This window comes from Salmo salar, chromosome ssa20 (assembly GCF_905237065.1).
Source record: "Salmo salar chromosome ssa20, Ssal_v3.1, whole genome shotgun sequence".
NCBI lineage: Eukaryota > Metazoa > Chordata > Actinopteri > Salmoniformes > Salmonidae > Salmo > Salmo salar.
Genome location: NC_059461.1, coordinates 29,482,344 through 29,510,188, shown reverse-complemented (window position 1 = coordinate 29,510,188; position 27,845 = coordinate 29,482,344). Strand labels below are relative to the sequence as shown.

Genomic DNA, 27,845 nt, shown 5'->3' with positions numbered 1-27,845 from the left:
CAGCCAGCAACAATGTCATACTCGTTCGAACCAGACAGTATCAGATAGATGGCCTACACGTAGAGAGACAGAGGGGTGCTGTTTTGCTTGCTCTGATGCTTTCTCCTGTGAGATACATTCAGCCTCCAGGCTAGCCAGGAGTGTATTCATTAGTCGGATTCCATTGCAAAACATTTTTGTCTGCTGCAAAACGTTTTGCAATGGAAACCATTGATTGTTTACTCTAGGAACCAAATGGAAGCAAACAAAATGGGGAGGGACTTATCTGAATTTGTCCAATAGAAACTATTGGTTTTGTTGAATAAAGTTTTACATTTGTAGTAAATGGTTTCTGTTGCAAAAGTTCTGCAACAAATGTTTTGCAAAAAAAAAAATGCTTAGCAACAGATTCAGACTATTGAATACATAGTTGACAGTATCCAGCAGATCCTACCCGCTTGCTTACAGCTGCACTATGATCATGGCTCAGAAATGTACCTCAATCCAGGGATGAGAATTGTCCCATTATCCCAACTGTTACACCAAGAAGATTGAACCACTGCTATTAAACCTTGGAGAAACAGTTGGGATAATGGGACAATTTGGAGTACAAACGAATTTCTCATGCCTGGATTTGAGGTATGTTTTCTGAGCCATATCTCTCACCTGCTCCAATGTGTCAATCTACACAGCAAGCCTGTCCGACCCTAGTGCAGCTGTAAGCAAGCGGGTCGGATCTGCTGGCTAAATTGACAGCTGCTGCAGAAAGTTACATTGTAGCGCAGAGCACAATGACAGTCATGAGGACAATTCAAACACGAAGCAACAACCGAGAGATCAGCGCCAGTCAAGAGTTAAAGTCAACGCAGTTCTTCATGGGCTACTGTAGTTAATGTCGTTTTTGTCCAGTAACAACGAGCAAGAGACTAGATCATTTCCGGGGTTGGTTCTAGGTCGAAAATATATTATAATTGCGAGCTCTACCCGGAAAGAAGCACAGCGGTGTTCGGGTGCTGCACACATACATTTCAGTTGTCAGGCTATGTCATGTAAACTCGGAGTAACAGCGGGTTTAAACTTCCATTTTACCCTGGTGAGACGCGTTTTACTCTTCCACTTCGGGCATACTGACCAGCTAAAACGGGTAAGTTTTCGCGGAATTTATGTCTGCGTGTGTATGTGTGCGCGTGCGCGCGTCTTGTTGGGAGGGAGGGAGGGGTGGGGGTTGTGGTCGGCAGATAATTGAATCAGGAAACTTTCATGTCATCTCAACCTGATGCTAAATCATGCTTTATTGGCTGACAAAGTTATCCATATGGGTCGACAACTAGTGAAATAACTGACAGACAGTTTATCTATGGAACAAAGCCCACTGAGCACCTGACGAAATCATGTATATATGATACAGGATGGGTTCCATCCGTATCTGATCCAATAGATAGATAGATAGATAGTATCAATCTATCTAGTAGAAGTATCTATCTATCTCCTCATTTGGTTTGGGGAATAAATGTGCATTTAAACAAAATGAAATATTTACACGAATCAGGCCTATATGGAACAATCAGCATGGAATCACACACAAATCACCATGTATAGTAAAGATGGATAACTACTTTAAGTTTTCCAGCTATGCCAACATGTAGCCTAATTTCAGACTTGGTTACTGCTGGTGGTGTAAAGTAACTAAGTAAAAATACTTAAGTAGTTTTTTGGGTATCTGTGCTTTACTGTTTATAATTTGGACAACTTTTACTTTTTCTCCACTAGGTTCCTAAAGAAAATATGTACATTTTACTCAAATGCTCAGACAGGACAGCAATATGGTCCAATTCACGCACTTATCAATATAATGCATTGTCATCCCTACTGCCTCTGATCTGGCAGACATAGTAAACACAAATACTGCTTTTGTCAATTGTGTTGGAGTGTGCCCTGGCTGTCTGTAAATCATGCAGTCAGATTTACTTAATGTAAGTAGTTTGATGTACAGGATTAACTTTTTACTTTTACTCAAGTATGACAATTGTGTACTTTTTCCACCACTGTACTTAAGTACATTTAAAACCAGATACTTTTGGGGACATTTACTTGAGTCCTTTTCTATTAAGGTATCTTTACTTTTATTCAAGTATAACAATTGAGAACTTTTTCCACCACTGGTTACTGCTGCTATGCTTAATGCCAAACATATATTATTCGTTTTATACCAATCATTGGCTGTGTGTCTGCATGTGTGTTTTTCTTTATTTCCTAAAACAAAATGTTGTTCATATTGCCTGTTCCAGAGGGGAAGTTGTCTTTGTATGCTCATGTGACCAGGTAGGTGCAATAACTGCACAGATGATGTCATGATGGTGTTATGTCCTCAGCATGTCAGTCTCTCTGACAGTTAGGTTAGGTTGTCCTCTGATGTTCATTCCCTTGTCACTCTCTCTCTGCCCCTCCCCTTTCTCTCTCTCTATCTGGCCAGATGAAATGTGCCTGTATGCAGATCTGTTCAGTAGTCTATAATTTCCAGCTGTGGTGAATCCTCTGGTTAGCAGCACAGCCTCGGGCCTTAGGCTTAGCTAGGCTGCCTCAATAACGTCACATGAAAAACTGCTGAGTGTGTGTGTGACATGCCTCCCCCCCCATCTCTCAGTGATGTGGTAGCAGGCAGCAGTATGCCGTACATGGACAGACAGAACCGTGTGTGTGGCTTTCTAGACATCGAGGAGAAAGAGAGCAGCAACCGCTTCCAGAGACGCTATTTGATACTGGACACACAGGGCAACACACTGCTGTGGTACATGGACAACCCCCAGGTACACACAAACACGCACATCATACTGCCTGTACAAACACACATGATCTCTGATGTGTCTGAGGCAGAGTTGGGCAGAGTGTGTTCAGATAGTGGTTGTGTTCCGCCACTAGCAGAGTAGAAACACACCTCCTATAGAGGAAGTGAGACTAGGAGTAGAAGGCTTCTCTGTGTCTTTAACTATCTCTGCCTGCAGAAGTGTTTGTTATATTGAGTGTTGTGTTACTGTGTTTATTACATTGGTGTGTTGTATCACTGCCTGTAGAACCTGCCCAGTGGAGCGAACGCAGTCGGGAGTCTGCAGCTGACATATATCTCCAAGGTAACAACACCCTAAAACAGATGACTTATTAAGGGCAATGTTTTTGACTAATTCCAGACTCTCATCTTCTCTCTTTTGTCTTCTCCTCCTCTGTTTGGGGGTTAGGTGAGCGAGGCCACAGGGAAACAGAAGCCCAAGACTGAGTTCTGCTTTGGTGAGTCAACGTGTGTGTGTGTGTGTGTGTGTGTGTGTGTGTGTGTGTGTGTGTGTGTGTGTGTGTGTGTGTGTGTGTGTGTGTGTGTGTGTGTGTGTGTGTGTGTGTGTGTGTGTGTGTGTGTGTGTGTGTGTGTGTGTGTGTGTGTGTGTGTGTGGTCTCATGGCCCTGGTGAAACACGTACAGTAAAATGTGTTCCTATGTTTATCATACCTGTTCTGTCCTCTTTGCAGTGACCTCTGTATTTATGTTCTGTATTGCTATATAATATTATATATTTATATGTACAGTACCAGTCAAGAGTTTGGACACATCTACTCATTCAAGGGTTTTTCTTTATTTTTACTATTTTCTACATTGTAGAATAATAGTGAAGACATCAAAACTATGAAATAACACATATAGAATTTATATTTTATATTTGAGATTCTTCAAAGTAGCCACCCTTTGCCTTGATGACAGCTTTGCACACTCTTGACATTCTCTCAACCAGCTTCATGAGGTAGTCACCTGCAATGCATTTCAATTAACAGGTGTGCCTTGATAAGTTAATTTGTGTAATTTATTTCCTTCTTATTGCATTTGAGCCAATCAGTTGTGTTGTAACAAGATAGGGCTATCTTCTGTATACCACCCCTATCTAGTAAAAGTCCAAGTCCATATTATGGCAAGAACAGCTCAAATAAGCAAAGAGAAACGACAGTCCATCATTACTTTAAGACATGGTCAGTCAATCTGAAAAATTTCAACAACTTTGAAAGTTTCTTCAAGTGCAGTCGCAAAAACCATCAAGCACGATGATGAAACTGGCTCTCATGAGGACCACCACAGGAAAGGAAGACCCATAGTCACCTCTACTGCACTGGATACATTCATTAGAATTAACAGCCTCAGAAATTGCAGCCCAAATAAACTCAGCAAAAAAATAAACGTCCCTTTTTCAGGACCCTGTCTTCCAAAGATAATTGGTAAAAATCCAAATAACTTCACAGATCTTCATTGTAAAGGGTTTAAACACTGTTTCCTATGCTTGTTCAATGAACCATAAACAATTAATGAACCTGCACCTGTGGAATGGTTGTTAGGACACTAACAGCTTACAGACGGTAGACAAATAAGGTCACAGTTATGAAAACTTGAGACACTAAAGAGGCCTTTCTACTGACTCTGGAAAAAAAAAAAAAGATGTCCAGGGTCCCTGCTCATCTGCGTGAACGTGTCTTAGGCATGCTGCAAGGAGGCATGAGGACTGCAGATGTGGCCAGGGCAATAAATTGCAATGTCCATACTGTGAGACGCCTAAGACAGCGCTACAGGGAGACAGGACGGACAGCTGATCGTCCTCACAGTGGCCTCCCATGTGTAACAACACCTGCACAGGATCGGTACATCCGAACATCACACCTGCGGGACAGGTACAGGATGGCAACAACAACAGCCCGAGTTACACCAGGATCGCACAATCCCTCCATCAGTGCTCAGACTGTCCGCAATAGGCTGAGAGAGGCTGGACTGAGGGCTTGTAGGCCTGTTGTAAAGCAGGTCCTCACCAGACATCACCAACAACAACGTCGCCTATGGGCACAAACCCACCGTTGTTGGACCAGACAGGACTGGCAAAAAGTGCTCTTCACTGACGAGTCGCGGTTTTGTCTCACCAGGGGTGATGGTCGGATTTGCGTTTATCATTGAAGGAATGAGCGTTACACCGAGGGCTGTACTCTGGAGCGGGATCGATTTGGAGGTGGAGGGTCCGTCATGGTCTGGGGCGGTGTGTCACAGCAACATCGGACAGAGCTTGTTGTCATTGCTTGTTGTCAGGCAATCTCAACGCTGTGCGTTACAGGGAAGACATCCTCTTCCCTCATGTGGTACCCTTCCTGCAGGCTCATCCTGACATGACCCTCCAGCATGACAATGCCACCAGCCATACTGCTCGTTCTGTGTGTGATTTCCTGCAAGACAGGAATGTCAGTATTCTGCCATGGCCAGCGAGGAGCCCGGATCTTAATTCCATCCGCTGTGCCCTCAACCGGCTGTTGCCGGACATCGGAGCAGACGCTTCTACTTACCCCGGCCTGCTAACTTTAAACACTGTGTCTTCGGCGTGCTAGCGTAGTAACAACTACGCCGCGGCTTCCCTGTTTCATCTATTGCTGTTCACTGGACCATATGATCACTTGGCTACATAGCTGATGCCTGCTGGACTGTTCATTTGTCACGGTACTCCATTTTGTTTATATATATATATCTCTGTCGGCCCTAGCCCTGAACTCAGGCCCTGTGTGTAGTTAACCGACCCTCTCTGCCCATTCATCGCCATTTTACCTGTTGTCTTAGTTGATTAGCTGTTGTCAACACGTTTGATTGCTTTTTGCCTCGCTTTATGTCTGTCTCAAATGTCAATATGCCTTGTATACTGTTGTTTAGGATATGTATCATTGTTTTAGTTTACAGTGGAGCCCCTAGTCCCACTCTACATGCCTCAGATTCCTCCTTTGTCCCACCCCCCACACATGCGGTGACCTCACCCAGTATAACCAGCACGTCCAGAGATGCAACCTCTCTTATCACTTACCTCCACTGTACCCGCACCCCACCATACCCCTGTCTGCACATTTATGCCCCGAATCTATTCTACCACGCCCAGAAATCTGCTCCTTTTATTCTCTGTCCCCAACGCACTAGACGACCAGTTTTGATAGCCTTTAGCCGTACCCTCATCCTACTCCTCCTCTGTTCCTTGGGTAATGTGGAGGTTAACCCAGGCCCTGCGTGTCCCCAGGCACTCTCGTTTGTTGACTTCTGTAATCGAAAAAGCCTTGGTTTCATGCATGTTAACATCAGAAGCCTCCTCCCTAAGTTTGTTTTACTCACTGCTTTAGCACACTACGCCAACCCTGATGTTCTTGCCATGTCTGAATCCTGGCTAAGGAAGGCCACCAAAAATTCTGAGATTTCCAAACCCAACTACAACATTTCCCGTCAAGATAGAACTGCCAAAGGGGGAGGAGTTAGCCTGCAAAGTTCTGTCATACTTTCCAGGTCTATACCCAAACAGTTGGAACTTTTAATTTTTAAAATGAATCTCTCCAGAAATAAGTCTCTCACTGTTGCCGCCTGTTATAGACCCCCCTCAGCTCCCATCTGTGCCCTGGACACCGTATGTGAATTGATTGCCCCTCATCTATCTTCAGAGTTCGTTCTGTTAGATGACCTAAACTGGGACATGCTTGACACCCCGGCCGTCCTACAATCTAAGCTAGATGCCCTCAATCTCACACAAATCATCAAGGAACCCACCAGGTACAACCCTAAATCCGTAAACATGGGCACCCTCATAGATATTATCCTGACCAACTTGCCCTCCAAATACACCTCTGCTGTTTTCAATCAGGATCTCAGCGACCACTACCTCATTGCCTGCATCCGCTATGGGTCCGCGGTCAAACGACCACCCCTCATCACTGTCAAACGCTCCCTAAAACACTCTGCGAGCAGGCCTTTCTAATCGACCTGGCCCGGGCATCCTGGAAGGATATTGACCTCATCCCATCAGTCGAGGATGCCTGGTCGTCTTTAAAAGTAATTTCCTCACCATCTTAAATAAGCATGCCCCTTTCAAAAAATGTAGAAATAAGAACAGATATAGCCCTTGGTTCACTCCAAACCTGACTGCCCTTGACCAGCACAAAAACATCCTGTGGCAGACTGCAATAGCATCAAATAGTCCCCGCGATATGCAACTGTTCAGGGAAGTCAGGAACCAATACACACAGTCAGTTAGGAAAGCAAAGGCTAGCTTTTCCAAACAGAAATTTGCATCCTGTAGCTCTAACTCCAAAAAGTTTTGGGACACTGTAAAGTCCATGGAGAACAAGAGCACCTGCTCCCAGCTGCCCACTGCTCTGAGGCTAGGTAACACGGTCACCACCGATAAATCCATGATAATCGAAAATTTCAATAAGCATTTCTCTATGGCTGGCCATGCTTTCCTCCTGGCTACCCCAACCCCGGCCAACAGCTCCGCCCTCCCCCGCAGCTACTTGCCCGAGCCTCCCCAGCTTCTCCTTCACCCAAATCCAGATAGCTGATGTTCTGAAAGAGCTGCAAAACCTGGACCCGTACAAATCAGCTGGGCTAGACAATCTGGACCCTCTCTTTCTAAAACTATCCACCGCCATTGTTGCAACCCCTGTTAACCAGTCTGTTCAACCTCTCTTTTGTATCGTCCGAGATCCCTAAAGATTGGAAAGCTGCCGCAGTCATCCTCTTCTAAGGGGGTGACACTCTAGACCCATACTGTTATAGACCTATATCCATCCTGCCCTTCCTCTCTGAAGTCTTCAAAAGCCAAGTTAATAAACAGATCACTGACCATTTCGAATCCCACAGTACCTTCACCGCTGTGCAATCCGGTTTCCGAGCTGGTCACGGGTGCACCTCAGCCACGCTCAAGGTACCAAACATTATCATAACCGCCATCGATAAAAAACAGTACTGTTCAGCCGTCTTCATCGACCTGGCCAAGGCTTTCGACTCTGTCAATCACCGTATTCTTATCGGCAGACTCAATAGCCTTGGTTTCTCAAATGACTGCCTCACCTGGTTCACCAACGACTTTGCAGACAGAGTTCAGTGTGTCAAATCGGAGGGCCTGTTGTCCGGACCTCTGGCAGTCTCTATGAGGGTACCACAGGGTGCAATTCTCGGGCCGACTCTTTTCTCTGTATATATATCAATGATGTCGCTCTTGCTGCAGGTGATTCCCTGATCCACCTCTACACAGACGACACCATTCTGTATACATCTGGCCCTTCTTTGGACACTGTGTTAACTAACCTCCAAACGAGCTTCAATGCCATACAACACTCCTTCCATGGCCTCCAACTGCTCTTAAATGCTAGTAAAACCAAATGCATGCTTTTCAACCGTTTGCTGCCCGCACCCGCCCGCCCGACTAGCATCACTACCCTGGACGGTTCTGACCTAGAATATGTGGACAACTACAAATACCTAGGTGTCTGGCTAGACTGTAAACTCTCCTTCCAGACTCATATTAAACATCTCCAATCCAAAATCAAATCTAGAATCGGCTTTCTATTTCGCAACAAAGCCTCCTTCACTCACGCCGCCAAACTTACCCTAGTAAAACTGACTATTCTACCTATCCTCGACTTCGGCAATGTCATCTACAAAATAGCTTCCAATACTCTACTCAGCAAACTGGATGCAGTCTATCACAGTACCATCCGTTTTGTTACCAAAGCCCCTTATACCACCCACCACTGCGACCTGTATGCCTTAGTCGGCTGGCCCTCGCTACATATTCGTCGCCAGACCCACTGGTTCCAGGTCATCTATAAGTCTATGCTAGGTAAAGCTCCGCCTTATCTCAGCTCACTGGTGACGATAACAACACCCACCCGTAGCACACGCTCCAGCAGGTATATCTCACTGGTCATCCCCAAAGCCAACACCTCCTTTGGCCGCCATTCCTTCCAGTTCTCTGCTGCCAGTGACTGGAACGAATTGCAAAAATCGCTGAAGCTGGAGACTTATTCCCTCACTAACTTTAAACATCAGCTATCTGAGCAGCTAACCGATCGCTGCAGCTGTACATAGTTCATCTGTAAATAGCCCACCCAATCTACCTACCTCATCCCCATATTGTTTTTATTTACTTTTCTGCTCTTTTGCACACCAGTATCTCTACTTGCACATCATCATCTGCTCATTTATCACTCCAGTGTTATTCTGCTCAATTGTAATTACTTCGCTACTATGGCCTATTTATTGCCTACCTCCTCACGCCATTTGCACACACTGTATATAGACTTTCTTTTTTTCTATTGTGTTATTGACTGTACACTTGTTTATTCCATGTGTAACTCTGTGTTGTTTGTGTCGCACTGCTTTGCTTTATCTTGGCCAGGTCGCAGTTGTAAATGAGAACTTGTTCTCAACTAGCTTACCTGGTTAAATAAAGGTGAAATAATAAAAATAAAAAAAATCTTAATCCCATTGAGCACGTCTGGGACCTGTTGGATCGGAGGTTGAGGGCTAGGGCCATTCCCCCCAGAAATGTCTGGGAACTTGCAGTTGCCTTGGTGGAAGAGTGGGGTAACATCTCACAACAAGAACTGGCAAATCTGGTGCAGTCCATAAGGAGGAGATGCACTGCAGTACTTAATGCAGCTGGTTGCCACACCAGATACTGACTATTACTTTTGATTTTGATTTTGATTTTTTTCCCCCTTTGTTCAGGGACACAATCAATTTCTGTTAGTCACATGTCTATGGAACTTGTTCAGTTTATGTCTCAGTTGTTGAATCTTATGTTCATACAAATATTTACACATGTTAAGTTTGCTGAAAATAAACACAGTTGACAGTGAGAGGATGTTTCTTTTTTTGCTGAGTTTATATACTTCACAGAGTTCAAGTAGATAAAAAAACATGAGCTGGCGCACACACAGAATAGAAGTTTGTGTAGAGGTGCTGACTAACGGCGAATAAGCTATCAAAATAAAGTCACAGAGTTCAAGTAACATCAACTGTTCAGAGGAGACTGTGTGAATCAGGCCTTCATGGTCGAATTGTTGCAAAGAACTACTAAAGGACACCAATAAGCAGAAGAGACTTGCTTGGGCCAAGAAAGATGACAGACTGAGTCCACATTTTAGATGGTGTTTCCAACCACCGTGTCTTTGTGAGATGCAGAGTAGGTGAACAGATGATCTCCGCATGTGTGGTTCCCACCGTGAAGCATGGAGGAGGAGGTGTGGGTGTGCTTTGCTGGTGACACTGTCAGTGATTTATTTAGAATTCAAGTCACACTTAACCAGCATGGGTACCACAGCGTTCTGCAGCAATACGCCATCCCATCTGGTTAGTGGGACTCTCATTTGTTTTTCAACAGGACAATGATCCAACACACCTCCAGGCTGTGTAAGGGCTATTTTACCAAGAAAGAGAGTGATGGAGTGCTGCCTCAGGTGACCTGGCCTCCACAATCACCCAAACTCATCCCAATTGAGATGGTTTGGGCTGAGTTGGACCGCAGCTTCACCTGGAATGCAGAGTGGAGGAAAAGCAACAAACAAGTGCTCTGCATATGTGGGAACTCCTTCAAGACTGTTGGAAAAGCATTCCAGATGAAGCTGGTTGAGAGAATGCCAAGTGTGCAAAGCTGTCTTCAAGGCAAAGGGTGGCTACTTTGAATTATCTAAAATCTAAAATATATTTAGATTTGTTTAACACTTTTTTTGGTTTATATATTATGTGTGTGTGTGTGTGTGTGTGTGTGTGTGTGTGTGTGTGTGTGTGTGTGTGTGTGTGTTATTTCATAGTTTTGATGTCTTCACTATTATTCTACAATGTAGAAAATAGCAAAAATAAAGAAAAACCCTTGACTGAGTAGGTGTGTCCAAACTTTTAAATAGTACTGTATATCACTATGTCTGCAGTGATCAATGCAGTATCTCGGCGGTATTTCCTCCAAGCCAACGATGCTGCTGACCTCAGAGACTGGGTCATTGCTCTCAACAAAGCCACCAAGATCACTGTGAGTACCCCAACTCATGTAGCATCAAATCAACTTTTACATTCAGACATCTAATCAAAACACGTATAATGTTCCATCAAACTGAGACTTAGCGATATTAAGTTGCCACAACCAGCACTGCATATGTTGCAGATGAGCGTGATGCAAGACAATGCACTCCCCAGAGCCGCTGGAAAACATGTGGCGAGACAGCATCTGCCCCAGTACTTTTCAATCTCACGCCACTTTCAAAGCAGCAGCACCAACCAGGCCAGTAACTTCTCAGCACATTTTTGCCTTCCAGTTCAGCATCTACCTGCTCTGTCGCCGTCTACCATTGAAAACCATTGAAGACGACACACAGAAAGTTGTACTGTTTGTATTTGAGCAATATGATTGGCCGTTCATTCAAGCACCACTACGCTCCCGCGAGTCACCACTTCTCGAGCAGTACAGAAGTTGATGGCTACATTCACAACGCAGATGCGAGCAGTCCTGAGCAAAAATAAGCGCCCATCAATCTACTCGCTGAGCTTATTTATTTTAGGGAAAGTGATTTACAAAAGTAAACTTTCAATAGTGAACATATTAGCAATATGCTGGCTACTGTTGATAGTCTGTATAAAGAAAGATACAAAAAGACACCTAGCATTGGTCTTGGCTAGCCAGTCAATGTCTATTTTGGAATGTTTGTTTTAAAGGGGCAGCATCCTATTTTGAGATGTGAAAGACCCCAGAAAAGACACGTAACGAATTTTGCCAAACCACTTTAGAACCAATGGTGTCACCTTTGGCACTCACAGAGTATCACAGACCATCTTCTGCCAGCTTGCTACCCATGGCCCGGCTAGCTGTCTGAATCGCCGTGATCCCAACCAACCTCACTACTCACTGGACCCTTATGATCACTCGGCTAAGCATGCCTCTCCTTAATGTCAATATGCCTTGTCCATTGCTGTTCTGGTTAGTGTTTATTGGCTTATTTCACTGTAGAGCCTCTAGCCCTGCTCATTATACCTTATCCAACCTTTCAGTTCCACCACCCACACATGTGATGACATCACCTGGTTTCAATTATGTTTCTAGAGACAATATCTCTCTCATCATCACTCAATGCCTAGGTTTACCTCCACTGTATTCACATCCTACCATACCTTTGTCTGTACATTATACCTTGAAGCTATTTTATCGCCCCCAGAAACCTGCTCCTTTTACTCTCTGTTCCGGACGTCCTAGACGACCAATTCTCATAGCTTTTAGCTGTACCTTTATCCTACTCCTCCTCTGTTCCTCTGGCGATGTAGATGTGAATCCAGGCCCTGCAGTTCCTAGCTCCACTCCTATTCCCCAAGCGCTCTCTTTTGATGACTTCTGTAACCGCAATAGCCTTGGTTTCATGCATGTTAACATTAGAAGCCTCCTCCCTAAGTTTGTTTTATTCACTGCTTTAGCACACTCTGCCAACCCGGATGTCCTAGCCGTGTCTGTATCCTGGCTTAGGAAGACCACCAAAAATGTTGAACCAGGAACAGATATAGCCCTTGGTTCTCTCCAGACCTGACTGCCCTTAACCAACACAAAAACATCCTGTGGCGTTCTGCATTAGCATCGAACAGCCCCCGTGATATGCAGCTTTTCAGGGAAGTTAGAAACCAATATAGGCAGTTAGAAAAGCCAAGGCTAGCTTTTTCAATCAGAAATTTGCTTCCTGCAACACAAACTCAAAAAAGTTCTGGGACACTGTAAAGTCCATGGAGAATAAGAGCACCTCCTCCCAGCTGCCCACTGCACTGAGGATAGGAAACTCTGTCACCACCGATAAATCCACTATAATTGAGAATTTCAATAAGCATTTCTCTACGGCTGGCCATGCTTTCCACCTGGCTACCCCTACCCCGGTCAACAGCACTGAACCCCCCACAGCAACTCGCCCAAGCCTTCCCCATTTCTCCTTCTCCCAAATCCAGTCAGCTGATGTTCTGAAAGAGCTGCAAAATCTGGACCCCTTACAAATCAGCCGGGCTAGACAATCTGGACCCTTTCTTTCTAAAATGATCTGCCAAAATTGTTGCAACCCCTATTACTAGCCTGTTCAACCTCTCTTTCGTGTCGTCTGAGATTCCCAAAGATTGGAAAGCAGCTGCGGTCATCCCCCTCTTCAAAGGGGGGGGGGGACATTCTTGACCCAAACTGCTACAGACCTACATCTATCCTACCCTGCCTTTCTAAGGTCTTCGAAAGCCAAGTCAACAAACAGATTACCGACCATTTCGAATCCCACCGCACCTTCTCCGCTATGCAATCTGGTTTCAGAGCTGGTCATGGGTGCACCTCAGCCACGTTCAAGGTCCTATACGATATCTTAACCGCCATCGATAAGAAACAATACTGTGCAGCCGTATTCATTGACCTGGCCAAGGCTTTCGACTCTGTCAACCACCACATCCTCATCGGCAGACTCAATAGTCTTGGTTTCTCAAATGATTGCCTCGCCTGGTTCACCAACTACTTCTCTGATAGAGTTCTGTGTATCAAATCGGACCTCTGGCAGTCTCTATGGGGGTGCCACAGGGTTCAATTCTTGGGCCGACTCTTTTCCCTGTATACATCAATGATGTCGCTCTTGCTGCTGGTGAGTCTCTGATTCACCTCTATGCAGACGACACCATTCTATATACTTCTGGCCCTTCTTTGGACACTGTGTTAACAACCCTCCAGACGAGCTTCAATGCCATACAACTCTCCTTCCGTGGCCTCCAACTGCTCTTAAAAACAAGTAAAACTAAATGCATGCTCTTCAACCGATCGCTGCCTGCACCTGCCCGCCCGTCCAGCATCACTACTCTGGACGGTTCTGACTTAGAATATGTGGACAACTACAAATACCTAGGTGTCTGGTTAGACTGTAAACTCTCCTTCCAGACTCACATCAAACATCTCCAATCCAAAGTTAAATCTAGAATTGGCTTCCTATTTCGCAACAAAGCATCCTTCACTCATGCTGCCAAACATGCCCTCGTAAAACTGACCATCCTACCGATCCTCAACTTCAGCGATGTCATTTACAAAATAGCCTCCAATACCCTACCCAATAAATTGGATGCAGTCTATCACAGTGCCATCCGTTTTGTCACCAAAGCCCCATATACTACCCACCACTGCGACCTATACGCTCTCGTTGGCTGGCCCTCGCTTCATACTCGTCGCCAAACCCACTGACTCCAGGTCATCTACAAGACCCTGCTAGGTAAAGTCCCCCCTTATCTCAGCTCGCTGGTCACCATAGCAGCACCCACCTGTAGCACGCGCTCCAGCAGGTATATCTCACTGGTCACCCCCAAAGCCAATTCCTCCTTCGGCCGCCTCTCCTTCCAGTTCTCTGCTGCCAATGACTAGAACGAACTACAAAAATCTCTGAAACTGGAAACACTTATCTCCCTCACGAGCTTTAAGCACCAGCTGTCAGAGCCGCTCACAGATTACTGCACCTGTACATAGCCCATCTATAATTTAGCCCAAACAACTACCTCTTCCCCTACTGTATTTATTTATTTAGCTCCTTTGCACCCCATTATTTCTATTTCTACTTTACACTTTCTTCCACTACAAATCTACCATTCCAGTGTTTTACTTGCTATATTGTATGTACTTCGCCACCATGGCCTTGTTTTGCCTTTACCTCCCTTCTCACCTCATTTGCTCACATTGTATATAGACTTATGTTTCTACTGTATTATTGACTGTATATTTGTTTTACTCCATGTGTAACTCTGTGTTGTATGTGTCAAGCTGCTTTGCTTTATCTTGGCCAGGTCGCAGTTGTAAATGAGAACTTGTTCTCAACTTGCCTACCTGGTTAAATAAAGGTGAAATAAAAAAAATTGAAAAATCTGCACGGATGCGCTTCAATAGCTACAACCTGATTGCTGAGAATCAGAAAGACCGGAGAAGTTTATTTTTGCATTTCACTACTCTTGGTTATTGTGGAAATGGGCCTAACATTGCTGTTTACTTCGTGCATACAGTTGTGCTGTAATATATTGGCACCCATGCACTTTACAATGAAGTGGTATGGAGCTGAATGTTCAGTTTTCTCTTCTCAAAACTGGTTGAATGGTTATTTTTACCTTGTAGGCTCCTGCAACTGTTGTTGTGTATTAGATATTACTGCACTGTTGGAGCACACACACACACACACACACACACTAAAATATGAGGAAATGGTGAAACAGGACAGTGGGAGTTGTTTTGAGGTTTCAGATAGCAGATTCATATCAAATCAAATGTTATTTGTAACATGCGTCGAACACAACAGACCTTACCGTGAAATTCTTACGAACAAGCCCTTAACCAACAATGCATAGTAAGAAAATATTTGCTAAATAAACTAAAGTAAAAAAAGTAACACAATAAAATAACAATAACGAGTCTATGTACAGGGAGTACCGAGTCAATGTACGGGGTCATATTTACATTTAGGTAAGAAAAGTGTGTGTGTTGAAACTTATATCCAGCCAGCTTTCCACAAACACTGTTTTAACAGACTGCTGATGTTTGTGCTGTGGAGCTGCACTATAGAACACACACATGTAAACTTCTCGACCACACATTTTTTGGGGGGGGGGGGTCAGAGAGTTTAATGCTGAGTCATGGAGGTCATAAGGCCTGTAACTCCTCCCCTCCACACCACTACAGAAGGCTGAGAACAGCAGTTAGTGATTACATCCCAATAATCTCTTTTCTCTCTCTCTTTTTCTCCTGAAGTGTGTACTTGTTCACCACTTCACACAAATGTTTAAGCATTGGATTGGTATAGGCACGGCCTAGTGGGAGTTTTCATATACCAGTCATTTTGTTTTCAATCCATGAAAGGAGGTGAACAAGTGCACACTTCGGGAGAAAGGAGAAATTATTGGGACCTGTGACCCAATAGTCATCACTGTGTTTGGCTCTGTGAGGCTAGAGTGTGGTGCTACTCTGTTTCTTCTGTATTGTCACCTGCTCTCACACAGGAAACACAGATGCTCTCTCTATTCCACTTCCTCTTTGGCTCCCCCTGAAGAAACCCTGTAGGCCTACATGTGGGCCATGTTTATCTCACATATCTTGTTTATCACTCCAGAAATATGTTATATTATAGTTTCATGGTTTATCAATAAGTGAAAGTTAATGATAATGTATTGTTGGATAAATGCTAAATGCTAGCTATGGGTTTGACTTAATGCTCAAACTGTTGTTTTCTGTAGGTCCCGAAAGCTGGACCTCTCCAGCCCAGGACAGAGGTTTCTATGGTAACCGGTGAGGCAGGGGGTAAGAGGCAGGCCTATAAGACTGAGATCATCGGGGGAGTGGTGGTGCACACCCCCATGTACCAGGTACTATGTTCTAGTCCAAACGCACCATTGCCATGGTGACCGTGTTGGTGATTGTGATAATGGTGGTGATGACAATGGAGGATGATGATGTACAGTGATGGTGATAATAATGATGATTGTGTGTGTGTTGCAGAATGAGGGGGAGGAGATGGAGGTAGGGGACAGGAAGGTCAACACTGTAGGCAGTAGACCAGGCGTGCTGAGGTGTGGCTACTGTGTCAAACAGGGTAACATGGTGAGTACAAACGCACACTAGCAACGGTCATCAAAATTGTTCAAAGGTTTTAATAAATGCAACAGTTGGACAATGGATGAAGATACTCCAAACCTTTTGGAATTTTTATAATCCATCAGATATTGACAGAATTATAGCACAAAACATTTTACTGCCACGGACAAATAATGAACTTCAGGGATTTTGGTGGGAATTCAGGTCTTCAATTTATTGTAAAATTTCACTTTTATTTACTCATATACATTTTATAATGGTATTAGGTATTTGTAAAAATATGTTGTGCCTCATTTGCATAAATACACTGGGTGTATTTGAATAGATTAACATAAACGGGTGGCATAGGGCTGTAACCACAACTTGCTCTGTGTAGGTCTACCTGCTCGACAATTATCTCATTCCAAAATCATGGGCATTAATATGGAGTTGTACCCCCATTTGCTGCTACAACAGCCTCCACTCTTCTGGGAAGACTTTCCACTCGATGTTGGAACATTGCTGCAGGGACTTGCTTCCATTCAGCTACGAGCATTAGTGAGGTTGGGCGATTTAGACCTGGCTCGCAGTCGGAGTTCCAATTCATCCCAAAGGTGTTCGATGGGGTTGAGGTCAGGGCTCTGTGCATGCCAGTCAAATTCTTCCACACCGATCTCTACTAACCATTTCTGTATGGACCTCGCTTTGTGCACGGGGGCATTGTCATGCTGAAACAGGATAAGGCCTTCCCCAAACTTGCCACAAAGTTGGAAGCACAGAATCGTCTAGAATGTCATTGTATGCTGTAGCATTAAGATTTCACTTCACTGGAACCTAGGGGCCTAGCCCGAACCATGAAAAACAGCCTCGGAGCATTATTCATCCTCCACCAAACTTTACAGTTGGCACTATGCATTCGGCAGGTAGCGTTCTCCTGGCATCCGCCAAACCCAGATTTGTCCGTTGGACTGCCAGATGTAGAAGCGTGATCACTCCAGACAATGCGTTTCCACTGCTCCAGAGTCCAATGGAGGCGAGCTTTACACCAGTCCAGCCGACGCTTGGCATTGCGCATGGTGATCTTAGTGAAGGATGGTGAAGCTCCCGACTAACAGTTCTTGTGCTGACGTTGCTTCCAGAGGCAGTTTGGAACTCTGTAGTGAGTGTTGCAACCGATGACAGATGATTTTTACGCGTTCCTCGTTTCAGCAGTCCCATTCTGTGAGGTTGTATGGCCTACCATTTTGAGGCTGTGCCGCTGTTGCTCGTAGACGTTTCCACTTCACAATAACAGCACTTACATTTGACCGGGGCAGCTCAAGCAGGGCAGACATTTGACGAACTGACTTGTTGGAAAGGTGGCATCCTATGACGGTGCCACGTTAAAGGTCACTGAGCTGATTTTATATACCTGTCAGCAACTGGTCTGGATGAAATAGCTGAATCCACTAATTTGAAAGGGTGTACACATACTTTTGTGTATGTACAGTGCATTCGGAAAGCATTCAGACCCCTTGACTTTTTCCACATTTTGTTACTTTATAGCCTTATTCTAAAATTGATTGAATCACTTTGTCCCTCAATCTACACACAATGCCCCATAATGACATAGAGAAAACATGTTTTTAGAAATGTTTGCACATTTATTAAAATAAAAAAAACAGACCTTATTTACATAAGTATTCAGACCCATTTCTATGTAACTCAATTGAGCTCAGATGCATCCTGTTTCCATTGATAATCCTTGAGATGTTTCTACAACTTGATTGGAGTCCATCTGTGGTAAATTCAATTGATTGGACATGATTTGTAAAGGTACACCTGTCTATATGAGGTCCCACAGTTGACAGTGCATGTCAGAGCAAAAACCAAGCCATGAGGTCGAAGGAATTGTCCGTAGAGCTCCGAGACAGGATTGTGTCGAAGCACAGATCTGGGGAAGGGTACCAAAACGTTTCTGCAGCATTGAAGGTCCCCAAGAACACAGTGGCCTCCATCATTCTTAAATGGAAGAAGTTTGGAACCACCAAGACTCTTCCTAGAGCTGGCTGCCCAGCCCAACTGATCAATCGGGGGAGAAGGTTCCTTGGTCAGGGAGGTGACCAAGAACCTGATGGTAACTCTAACAGAGCTATAGAGTTCCTCAGTGGAGATGGGAGAACCTTCCAGAAGGACAACCATCTTTGCAGCACTCCACCAATCAGGCCTTTATGGTAGTGGCCTGACTGAAGCCACTCCCCAGTAAAAGGCACATGACAGCCTGTTGGGAGTTTGCCAAAAGGCACCTGAAGGACTCTCAGACCATGAGAAACAAGATTCTCTGGTCTGATGAAACCATTGTACTCTTTGGCCTGAATGCCAAGCATCACATCTGGAGTAAACCTGGCATCATCCCTACGGTGAAGCATGGTGGTGACAGCATCATGCTGTGGGGATGTTTTTCAGCACCAGGGACTGGGAGGCTTGTCACGATCGAGACAAAGATGAACGGAGCAAAGTAGAGAGACCCTTGATGAAAACCTGCTCCTGAGCTCTCAGGACCTCAGACTGGAGGTTTACCTTCCAACAGGACAACGACCCTAAGCATACAGCCAATGCAATGCAGGAGTGGCTTCAGAAGTCTCTGAATGTCCTTGAGCGGCCCAGCCAGAGCCCGGACTTTAACCCGATCTAACCTCTCTGGAGAGACCTGAAAATAGCTGTGCAGCGATGCTCTCTATCCAACCTGACAGAACTTGAGAGGATCTGCAGAGATGAATGGGAGAAACTCCCCAAATACAGGTACACGAAGCTTGTAGATTCATACCCAAGAGGACTCGAAGCTGTAATCACTGCCAAAAGTGCTTCAACAAAGTATTCAATGAAGGGTCTGAATACTTGTAAATGTGATATTTCCGTTTTTTGGTTTGAATAAATTTGCATAAATATCTAAAAACCCGGTTTTCACTTTGTCGTTATGGAGTATTGTGTGTAGATTGATGAGGAAATAAATAAATGTAATCAATTTTAGAATAAGGCTGTAACGTAACAAAATGTGGAAAAATTCAAGGGGTCTGAATACTTTCCAAATACACTGTATACAGTAGTGTACTTTACATTGTTTGTGAGATCAGACATAATATCACTATAAACCGAGTGTTCATTTTCAGAAGTTGCTTTCATTTCGGCTCATCTCATTTGTAAACATTTCAATTGTATTAAATTATAAAGTTTTTCAATTTCACAAAAAATGTACACCCATCAAAATAACTTTATCTTTTGTGATGTAAGTGTTGAGAAGATGCGTTAAATCCCAGACTAAGCTTTAGTATTTACCGGGGTGTGTTTGACAGGTCATTACTAAACATTTACTGCGCTCGTAAAGTTAACTGGAAAAAATGAAAGCAACCAATCCAGCGAGATTGGTGACAATTGGATTTTCGACCCGTCAAACACAGGAAATAGATTTCTGAAAAAGACAGATCCTCAGGTAGGCTGAGCATGCACGTTGCTATATACATAGGGCTGGTGCGGTGATCGTATTACCATCACACCGGCGGCCACGAGTCATGAAGGCAGTCAAATTCCACATGACCGTTTAGTCACAGTAATTAGGCTTCTCCAAACTTTGCTGCTGCTGGTCATTAGCAGCCTACCAAACGTGCTAACTGCCTGGTACTCAGCACTCTATTGTCCCTCTAATCACTCTGACACCAATGCAAATGCATTCAAAAATCAAATCAAACACTTCATAAGAGCCCATGACCTCATGTTGTGCAACATTTCTATAGGCTATGCAATTGCGGGAGAAAACAGAGTGATGGCCTCTACTAAAAAGAGGAGGTTCCCATCAGCTTTCTATAGGCTAGGCCTGCTATATTTATTTCTCAACTTTCCTAATATTAAGAACATTGCATATATTTACAACGGGAGTATAGCCTACCTGGCTGGCATGAAAATAAACCATGTGGAAAAGCGTCCTCCAGTCACTGTAAGTGCATAGATGACATGTATTTTTTTCCCGCTGCCCCTGTTTCGATACAGGTCCATGATAATGGTCCATTCTAAATCAAAACAAATGTCACATATATTATTTAGCATGTGTAAAGACTAGAGTAAATCAGGAATAGGCTAATATTGTCACCTATCAGACTATCTCTTGTGAATGATGCCCAGCATAAGAAATAATGCTTTTTTTGCGACATTTTCTAATCATAGTCACACACCTCATGTAGCCTAGCCCATAGGCCTATATATACTGCTCAAAAAAATAAAGGGAACACTTAAACAACACATCCTAGATCTGAATGAAAGAAATAATCGTATTAAATACTTTTCTCTTTACATAGTTGAATGTGCTGACAACAAAATCACACAAAAATAATCAATGGAAATCCAATTTATCAACCCATGGAGGTCTGGATTTGGAGTCACACTCAAAATTAAAGTGGAAAACCACACTACAGGCTGATCCAACTTTGATGTAATGTCCTTAAAACAAGTCAAAATGAGGCTCAGTAGTGTGTGTGTGGCCTCCACGTGCCTCTATGACCTCCCTACAACGCCTGGGCATGCTCCTGATGAGGTGGCGGATGGTCTCCTGAGGGATCTCCTCCCAGACCTGGACTAAAGCATCCGCCAACTCCTGGACAGTCTGTGGTGCAACGTGGCGTTGGTGGATGGAGCGAGACATGATGTCCCAGATGTGCTCAATTGGATTCAGGTCTGGGGAACGGGCGGGCCAGTCCATAGCATCAATGCCTTCCTCTTGCAGGAACTGCTGACACACTCCAGCCACATGAGGTCTAGCATTGTCTTGCATTAGGAGGAACCCAGGGCCAACCGCACCAGCATATGGTCTCACAAGGGGTCTGAGGATCTCATCTCGGTACCTAATGGCAGTCAGGCTACCTCTGGTGAGCACATGGAGGGCTGTGCGGCCCCCCCAAAGAAATGCCACCCCACACCATGACTGACCCACCGCCAAACCGGTCATGCTGGAGGATGTTGCAGGCAGCAGAACGTTCTCCACGGCGTCTCCAGACTCTGTCACGTCTGTCACATGTGCTCAGTGTGAACCTGCTTCATCTGTGAAGAGCACAGGGCGCCAGTGGCGAATTTGCCAATCTTGGTGTTCTCTGGCAAATGCCAAACGTCCTGCACGGTGTTGGGCTGTAAGCACAACCCCCACCTGTGGACGTCGGGCCCTCATACCACCCTCATGGAGTCTGTTTCTGACCGTTTGAGCAGACACATGCACATTTGTGGCCTGCTGGAGGTCATTTTGCAGGGCTCTGGCAGTGCTCCTCCTGCACCTCCTTGCACAAAGGCAGAGGTAGCGGTCCTGCTGCTGGGTTGTTGCCCTCCTACAGCCTCCTCCACATCTCCTGATGTACTGGCCTGTCTCCTGGTAGCGCCTCCATGCTCTGGACACTACGCTGACAGACACAGCAAACCTTCTTGCCACAGCTCGCATTGATGTACCATCCTGGATGAGCTGCACTACCTGAGCCACTTGTGTGGGTTGTAGACTCCGTCTCATGCTACCACTAGAGTGAAAGCACCGCCAGCATTCAAAAGTGACCAAAACATCAGCCAGGAAGCATAGGAACTGAGAAGTGGTCTGTGGTCCCCACCTGCAGAACCACTCCTTTATTGGGGGTGTCTTGCTAATTGCCTATAATTTCCACCTGTTGTCTATTCTATTTGCATAACAGCATGTGAAATCTATTGGCAATCAGTGTTGCTTCCTAAGTGGACAGTTTGATTTCACAGAAGTGTGATTGACTTGGAGTTACATTGTGTTGTTTAAGTGTTCCCTTTATTTTTTTGAGCAGTATATTTTAATAAGGTTTCTATCACAACTAAAGTTGCCAAATAACTTCTTAAAATGAAGAACATTAATCCGCTTTACATGGGGTGTAGATCCTAGCTTGTGTGTGTATGTATGTATGTATGTATGTATGTATGTATGTATGTATGTATGTATGTATGTATGTATGTATGTATGTATGTATGTATGTGTGTATGTGTGTATATGTATATGTGTATATATATATATACACACACACACACACACAAGTTAGGCTCTACACCCCATGTAAAGCGGATTAATGTGTTTCATTTTAAGAAGTTATTTGGCAACTTTAGTTGTGATACAAACCTTATTAAAATATATAGGCCTATGGGCTAGGCTACATGAGGTGTGTGACTATATGTTTGGGAAAGTTAATTTTCATCATAAAAATGCACCTTTATAATAAAAGCATTACACACATAATTGCATTTGCGGTCACTTTTGATAATGGTGTTTTTCGCTAATGGAACATTCGCGCTTATAGACTACTACCTTGTGCGCATTGCTGCGCTTATAATGTGAAGAAATAGCCTAATAGTTTATCAACATTTTAAGCTAAACGTTCTGATATTGTGTCAGCCACATTGCATTAAAAAGGATTGTTGATGCTAGTGGTTGTATTCATTTGGGATCTATCACATCCCACAACTGTTCCAGACTATGTTTGGAATATTTATTTCTTGCACAGAATAGAATAGGTAGACTTTTGTGCTATGGGGGATAGTAGATTCACATAGGCTAGTGCTTTTGCTGTTCGTTAGGCCTACTCATCTTGTTGGCTGATGAACTGTAAATGTGGACAGTTCATCCAATATCTTCAATATTCACCTCGGAATTGGATAAGGACACACACAGTTGCGTCCCTGATGTGTCTGTCTCTACTTGTAGCCTGTGAGAAAGACCCAATCACATGACAGAGAGGCTTCAGATTGCACAGCACACTCAGGGAGAAGGGCACAACGCAGCACTCCGGGTCGCAAAAGGCATGGATGTTTTAGGGTGCATTACGGCCACAAAGGGGATGCCGGCGCGAAATTCGAGGCATTATCAAGTACTTTTCAAATTGTGAATGAGAGACTGTTGGAGTGTGTACAACCTGCCAAAAAACAAAGAAGAGCTCATGCCTTTGAAGCTTTTTTCAAATCATCATTAGTCTCATCATGCAGCCTTAAATGTATTCAAAACATAGAGCCCAACATTTGTAGAACAACTAAAGTTAGATTAATAACTCTAAATTAAGCATATAGGAGTACCTATTTCTTTGTTAACCACTCAACATAGAATAGCCTAATGTGCACACTATTTATATTTTATTCAGCTTTGTTCAATTGTATTCTTCATACTAAAATAATGCCACGGAATTATAAACAAATCTTGTCTGGTAAATGAACTAGTGTAGCCCACAGCCATTTGGCATAGCCACATCAGGACCGAGTATGTATGTATGTGTGTGTGTGTGTGGACCACTCAGAGTATGCTATTATTTTCTTCTGAAATAGACTACATTTTCTTCATATCATGCTTCTTTAGACCTGTCTAAAATAATGGATTTATTGTATAGGCTATATTACATGGTTTTATTAGACTTTTTAAAATGGCTTGTAGGCTATGCTTGGAAGCCAGGAGATGCTAAATGTGTTTATGTTAATTAATGGTAAGTTACCCGAGAGACCGACAGTTATTTGCTTGACAATCACCGGCTGATGAAATGTCATGACCGATACAGGCCTACACACACACACACACACTTTTGAACTAATCAGTTGTATGTTTCAGAGGAAAAGCTGGAAAAGGCGTTTCTTCATGCTGGACAACAATTCTGTCAGTTACTACAAGTGTGAGACGGTGAGGTCATATCCTGTCTCTCCTCTCCTCTCTCTGTGAGTGGCTCTGGGTGGTAACTGTTGCTGTTTAAACTACAGTGGGTTGTAATTACAGATGTCCTCAAATGGCTTTGGGGAGTAAATTCAAACCAAGACAATACATTGTGGGAAAAACATGTGTCCTCCATGTTTAAGTCTTTGTTTCTGCTTTGGTGTGGTGTGTGTTTCAGTGTCCTGTGTGACAGATGTGTTTCTGTCAGTGGAACAGAGTAAAGCTCGGTGTTTCTCTGATGCACGATGGCATGTGTGTGTAACCTGTATTTGATATGTATTTCAGCATAAGGAGCCGCTAAGAGCGGTTCTTCTGAGAGACATTCAGAAGGTCCATGAATGTCTGGTCAAATCTGGGTGAGAGTCACACATATCTATTTAATCTATCTAATCTAATACACACACACACAAGCTCGCTGTTTTACCTAGTCATCTCTCTGTCAGGGACCTGCTGATGAGGGATAACCTGTTTGAGATTATCACCAGCTCCAGGGTTTTCTACGTCCAGGTAAGTGAGTGTGTACTTGTTTTCCTACCTCATCAGGACCCCAATGTCCTAACAATTCACCCAAATGTCTGTACAAGGTAGGAAAACAAGAACTTTAAGATTAAGGTTTAGGGTTTTGGGGTTTAGGGTTAAGGTTAAAAAAAAGTGTTGTTTTACAGGGTCAGCCATAGTAGTACGGCACTCCTGGAGCAAATTAGGGTTTGGTGCTTTGCTCAAGGGCACATCGACAGATTTTTCACCTGGTCAACTCGGGTATTTGAACCAGCGACCTTTTGGTTACTGGTCCAACGCTCTAACTGCTAGGCTACCTGCCTGGGGTTAAAGAAAATATGATTTTTAATGGTCAAACAAGTCCTGAAAGTTCTCAAATAAAGGTGTGTGTGTGTGTGTGTGTGCGTGTGTGCGTGTGTGCGTGTGTGTGTGTGTGTGTGTGTGTGTGGTCAGCTGGGCTTCCCTCTATGTTGACTACTTTCTGGTTTTATGCTCTGTTGCTCATGTGTGGCCTTAGTTCTGTTTTTGGACAAACGGAAAGTTTGTACAAACCCTAACCATAAAACAACATCTCTTGTCCCCCCATGGGAGAACAGCTGACTAGGGGCAGGGGCCTTAGATCAGAGAGAGGTAACTGTGTGTGTGCTTACTTTGTTGTATAAGCATAATGTGTAAGCGTGTGCTGGTTTTGTTGCAGACAGACACTCCAGAGGACATGCAGGGCTGGATCAGAGACATTGAGGGGAAGATACAGGACTTCAGAGGCCCGGGCAAGGTAAAGGTGGATTTAAATTCCACTTACAGTTCCGACCAGTACTATTAGTGGTCCTGCATCCACGCCCATACAATTGTCATTGCACAACAGGGAGATGAGGAATTCTGATTCAGTTGGGGAATCACAAAATGGTGTCTCTCTTTTTTCTTTCCCTCTCAGAGCTCTGCATTCACACGTCCCTCCTCTCTGTATTGCCATGGTAACTCCTCCCACCAACCCTCTGTTCTCCGTGGTCGTCAGGGAGATGACAAGAGACCCCCTTTACTGAAGTCATGGTCCGTGGCCCCAGGGTGGCAGCCCTGGACCCCCGTACCCCAAAGAGAGGCTCCCGCACTGGGCATACTAGATAAGGACGGTCCCTTTAGCTCTCTGCTGCCCAGCCTCTCCTCTCTCTCTCTCTCCACCTCCTCATCTTTATCCTCCCTCCCCACTCCCACCCCACCAGGGGTCTCAGCTCCAGCCAGTGGTGTGGGGGTCCCAGTCTGCCCAGGCCCCATAGCCCCAGGCCCCTCCAGCAGCCGGAGGAGACACCGCTCTCAGCCTCAGCCCCCCACAGACCGCAGCTTCCCTTTCAGCCTGGACCACGATGGCATCCGCACCACCGACGTCTAGAACCAACCACGTCTAGAACCAACAGAACTCTGGATCTAACAATATGTAGAACCACCAATATCTAGAACCAATATCTAGAGCAACAATGACACTTGATTGAGTGCTTTTCCCTTTGAAAGACTAAACCTTCCCTCCCCCAGCCACTCTCCTCTGAGAGTTCCATAGGCCTGCTGCTGTGGCTGTGACTGCTGTGGCTGCTGTGGGCTGTTTGCTGAAGTAGCCCCCCATCCATCTCTCTCTCTGGAGGCCTGTGGCCCCCTGTTGGTGGGGGAGGGTAGTGACGCAAATTGGGGTTCCTGGATGTGTTCTCTCAGTGAGGGGTGTGTTAGTAGTGGCTGTGGGCTTCTGGTATAAAGGGTTATTCGGAGAGACTGGGAGGGGTTATCAGTGTTGGAGTGTCTGGTAGACTGCGAAGGGTTAAGTTATGTGTTGTACGATTTCCTCTTAAAACCTGAATGTAGTTCTCCCATGTACTGAGATGGTTTGTATTGTGTTGGAGCCTGGTCTGTCTACCAAATACCCTCTAATAGTATTAGTCAGCTGGTCTTTTACCTGTATTAACCAAATCTACAGTATGTCCAAATTGGCACCCTAATTCACTATATCATGCAGTACTTTTGACCAGAGCCTTATGGGCACTAGTCAAAGGTAGTAAGTACACTATATAATGAATATGGTGGGACGCAACCCAAGAGTCCCATTCAATCCATAACCTGGTCATAGAATAGTGACGATGTTCGTGTCTGTGGCTCTGCTTGTCTCTGTAGACAATGTTGTTCCCTTGTTAGACTAATCCCAATTGCACCTTTTATGGTATTTCTGCACACTTTTCCGCTAGCCTCATTCTCTTACTCGAATGCAAAGGATTTACTACTCCAGAGGGAGTGGAAATATTTTGGGTGTCTCAGATTGTTCTAGCAATTCTCACATTGTAACTTCATTGGGAGGAATGATGTCTGACATGCTTTTTACATTTGTATCACAAACAATTATTTTGATAAAAGTGGCCATTTTTAGACCTATACATTATGGCTGGGATGATACCAGTATCACGAGGAAACAAAGCACGAAGCGGATTTAACTTCTTTAGCAAAACAGCAATAATGTTGGAAACAAACATGTTGTCATCCAGAGTCACATGAATTTATTTTCCAAGCTGAAGCACACTATTTTACATACAGCAGGTTTTTAAAGGACCGAAGAGTATGGTCTAATATGTGTTTTGCTATCGACGGAATATTACAATACTGCCCTATGATCTGTGAACCGTACATGATACAGACAACATCTTGGTGTCATTATAGTCCTTATAGTGTTCTCTAACATATGGAGTATGTCTAGATTCTGTAATACTCATTTTCACATTCATATCTCAAAACTACCCTTTTTGGTTTTGCTTATTTTTTTTTTACATATTGTTTGTGACACTCTTCAAACAAGTAAAATGTCCAGATTGGGCTCTCTCTAGTACTTTTCACTATATGATCCATTTTATACATAGAAATTGACATTATAGATCATTAATCAATCACAGCCCTACTGTAAGATGCATATTCAGCAAGTCAGCAGAGGAAGTTCCGTTTGAATTGATTTTCCCATAAAATGTTATCAGAGAGCCCAAAATGGAATTTTGATTTACTTGCAGAGCAGCTGTTCCCAAACTAGGGGCGCACCAACATTTTGTGGGGGTGTGCGGGACCTTACTTGATTAAAGGATGAATTCTTATTGTTTTTTTTGTTGTTGTTATAATTCACAAATGTTTAAACCAATCTAAAACAACTCATAAATCCGCAATGCTTTAGGCTAGAAACGAGCGGTAAAATGCCAGAGGACAATGCGACTCTGATGCACATGAGCT

General features: G+C 44.1%; 1 protein-coding gene across 1 annotated transcript; it reads left to right on the top strand.

Moving 5' to 3' along the window:
• The first annotated feature begins 740 nt into the window (after positions 1-740).
• LOC106580294 (pleckstrin homology domain-containing family A member 2) lies at positions 741-27,712 on the top strand. The gene is made up of 12 exons (XM_014161145.2): positions 741-1,123; positions 2,624-2,786; positions 3,051-3,107; positions 3,213-3,261; positions 10,731-10,828; positions 16,054-16,182; positions 16,316-16,417; positions 24,003-24,071; positions 24,387-24,457; positions 24,545-24,608; positions 25,297-25,374; positions 25,534-27,712. Exons 2-12 carry the CDS (start codon positions 2,646-2,648, stop codon positions 25,984-25,986), a joined length of 1,311 nt encoding a protein of 436 aa, XP_014016620.1. The 5' UTR covers positions 741-1,123; positions 2,624-2,645; the 3' UTR covers positions 25,987-27,712.
• Positions 27,713-27,845: the final 133 nt, after the last annotated feature.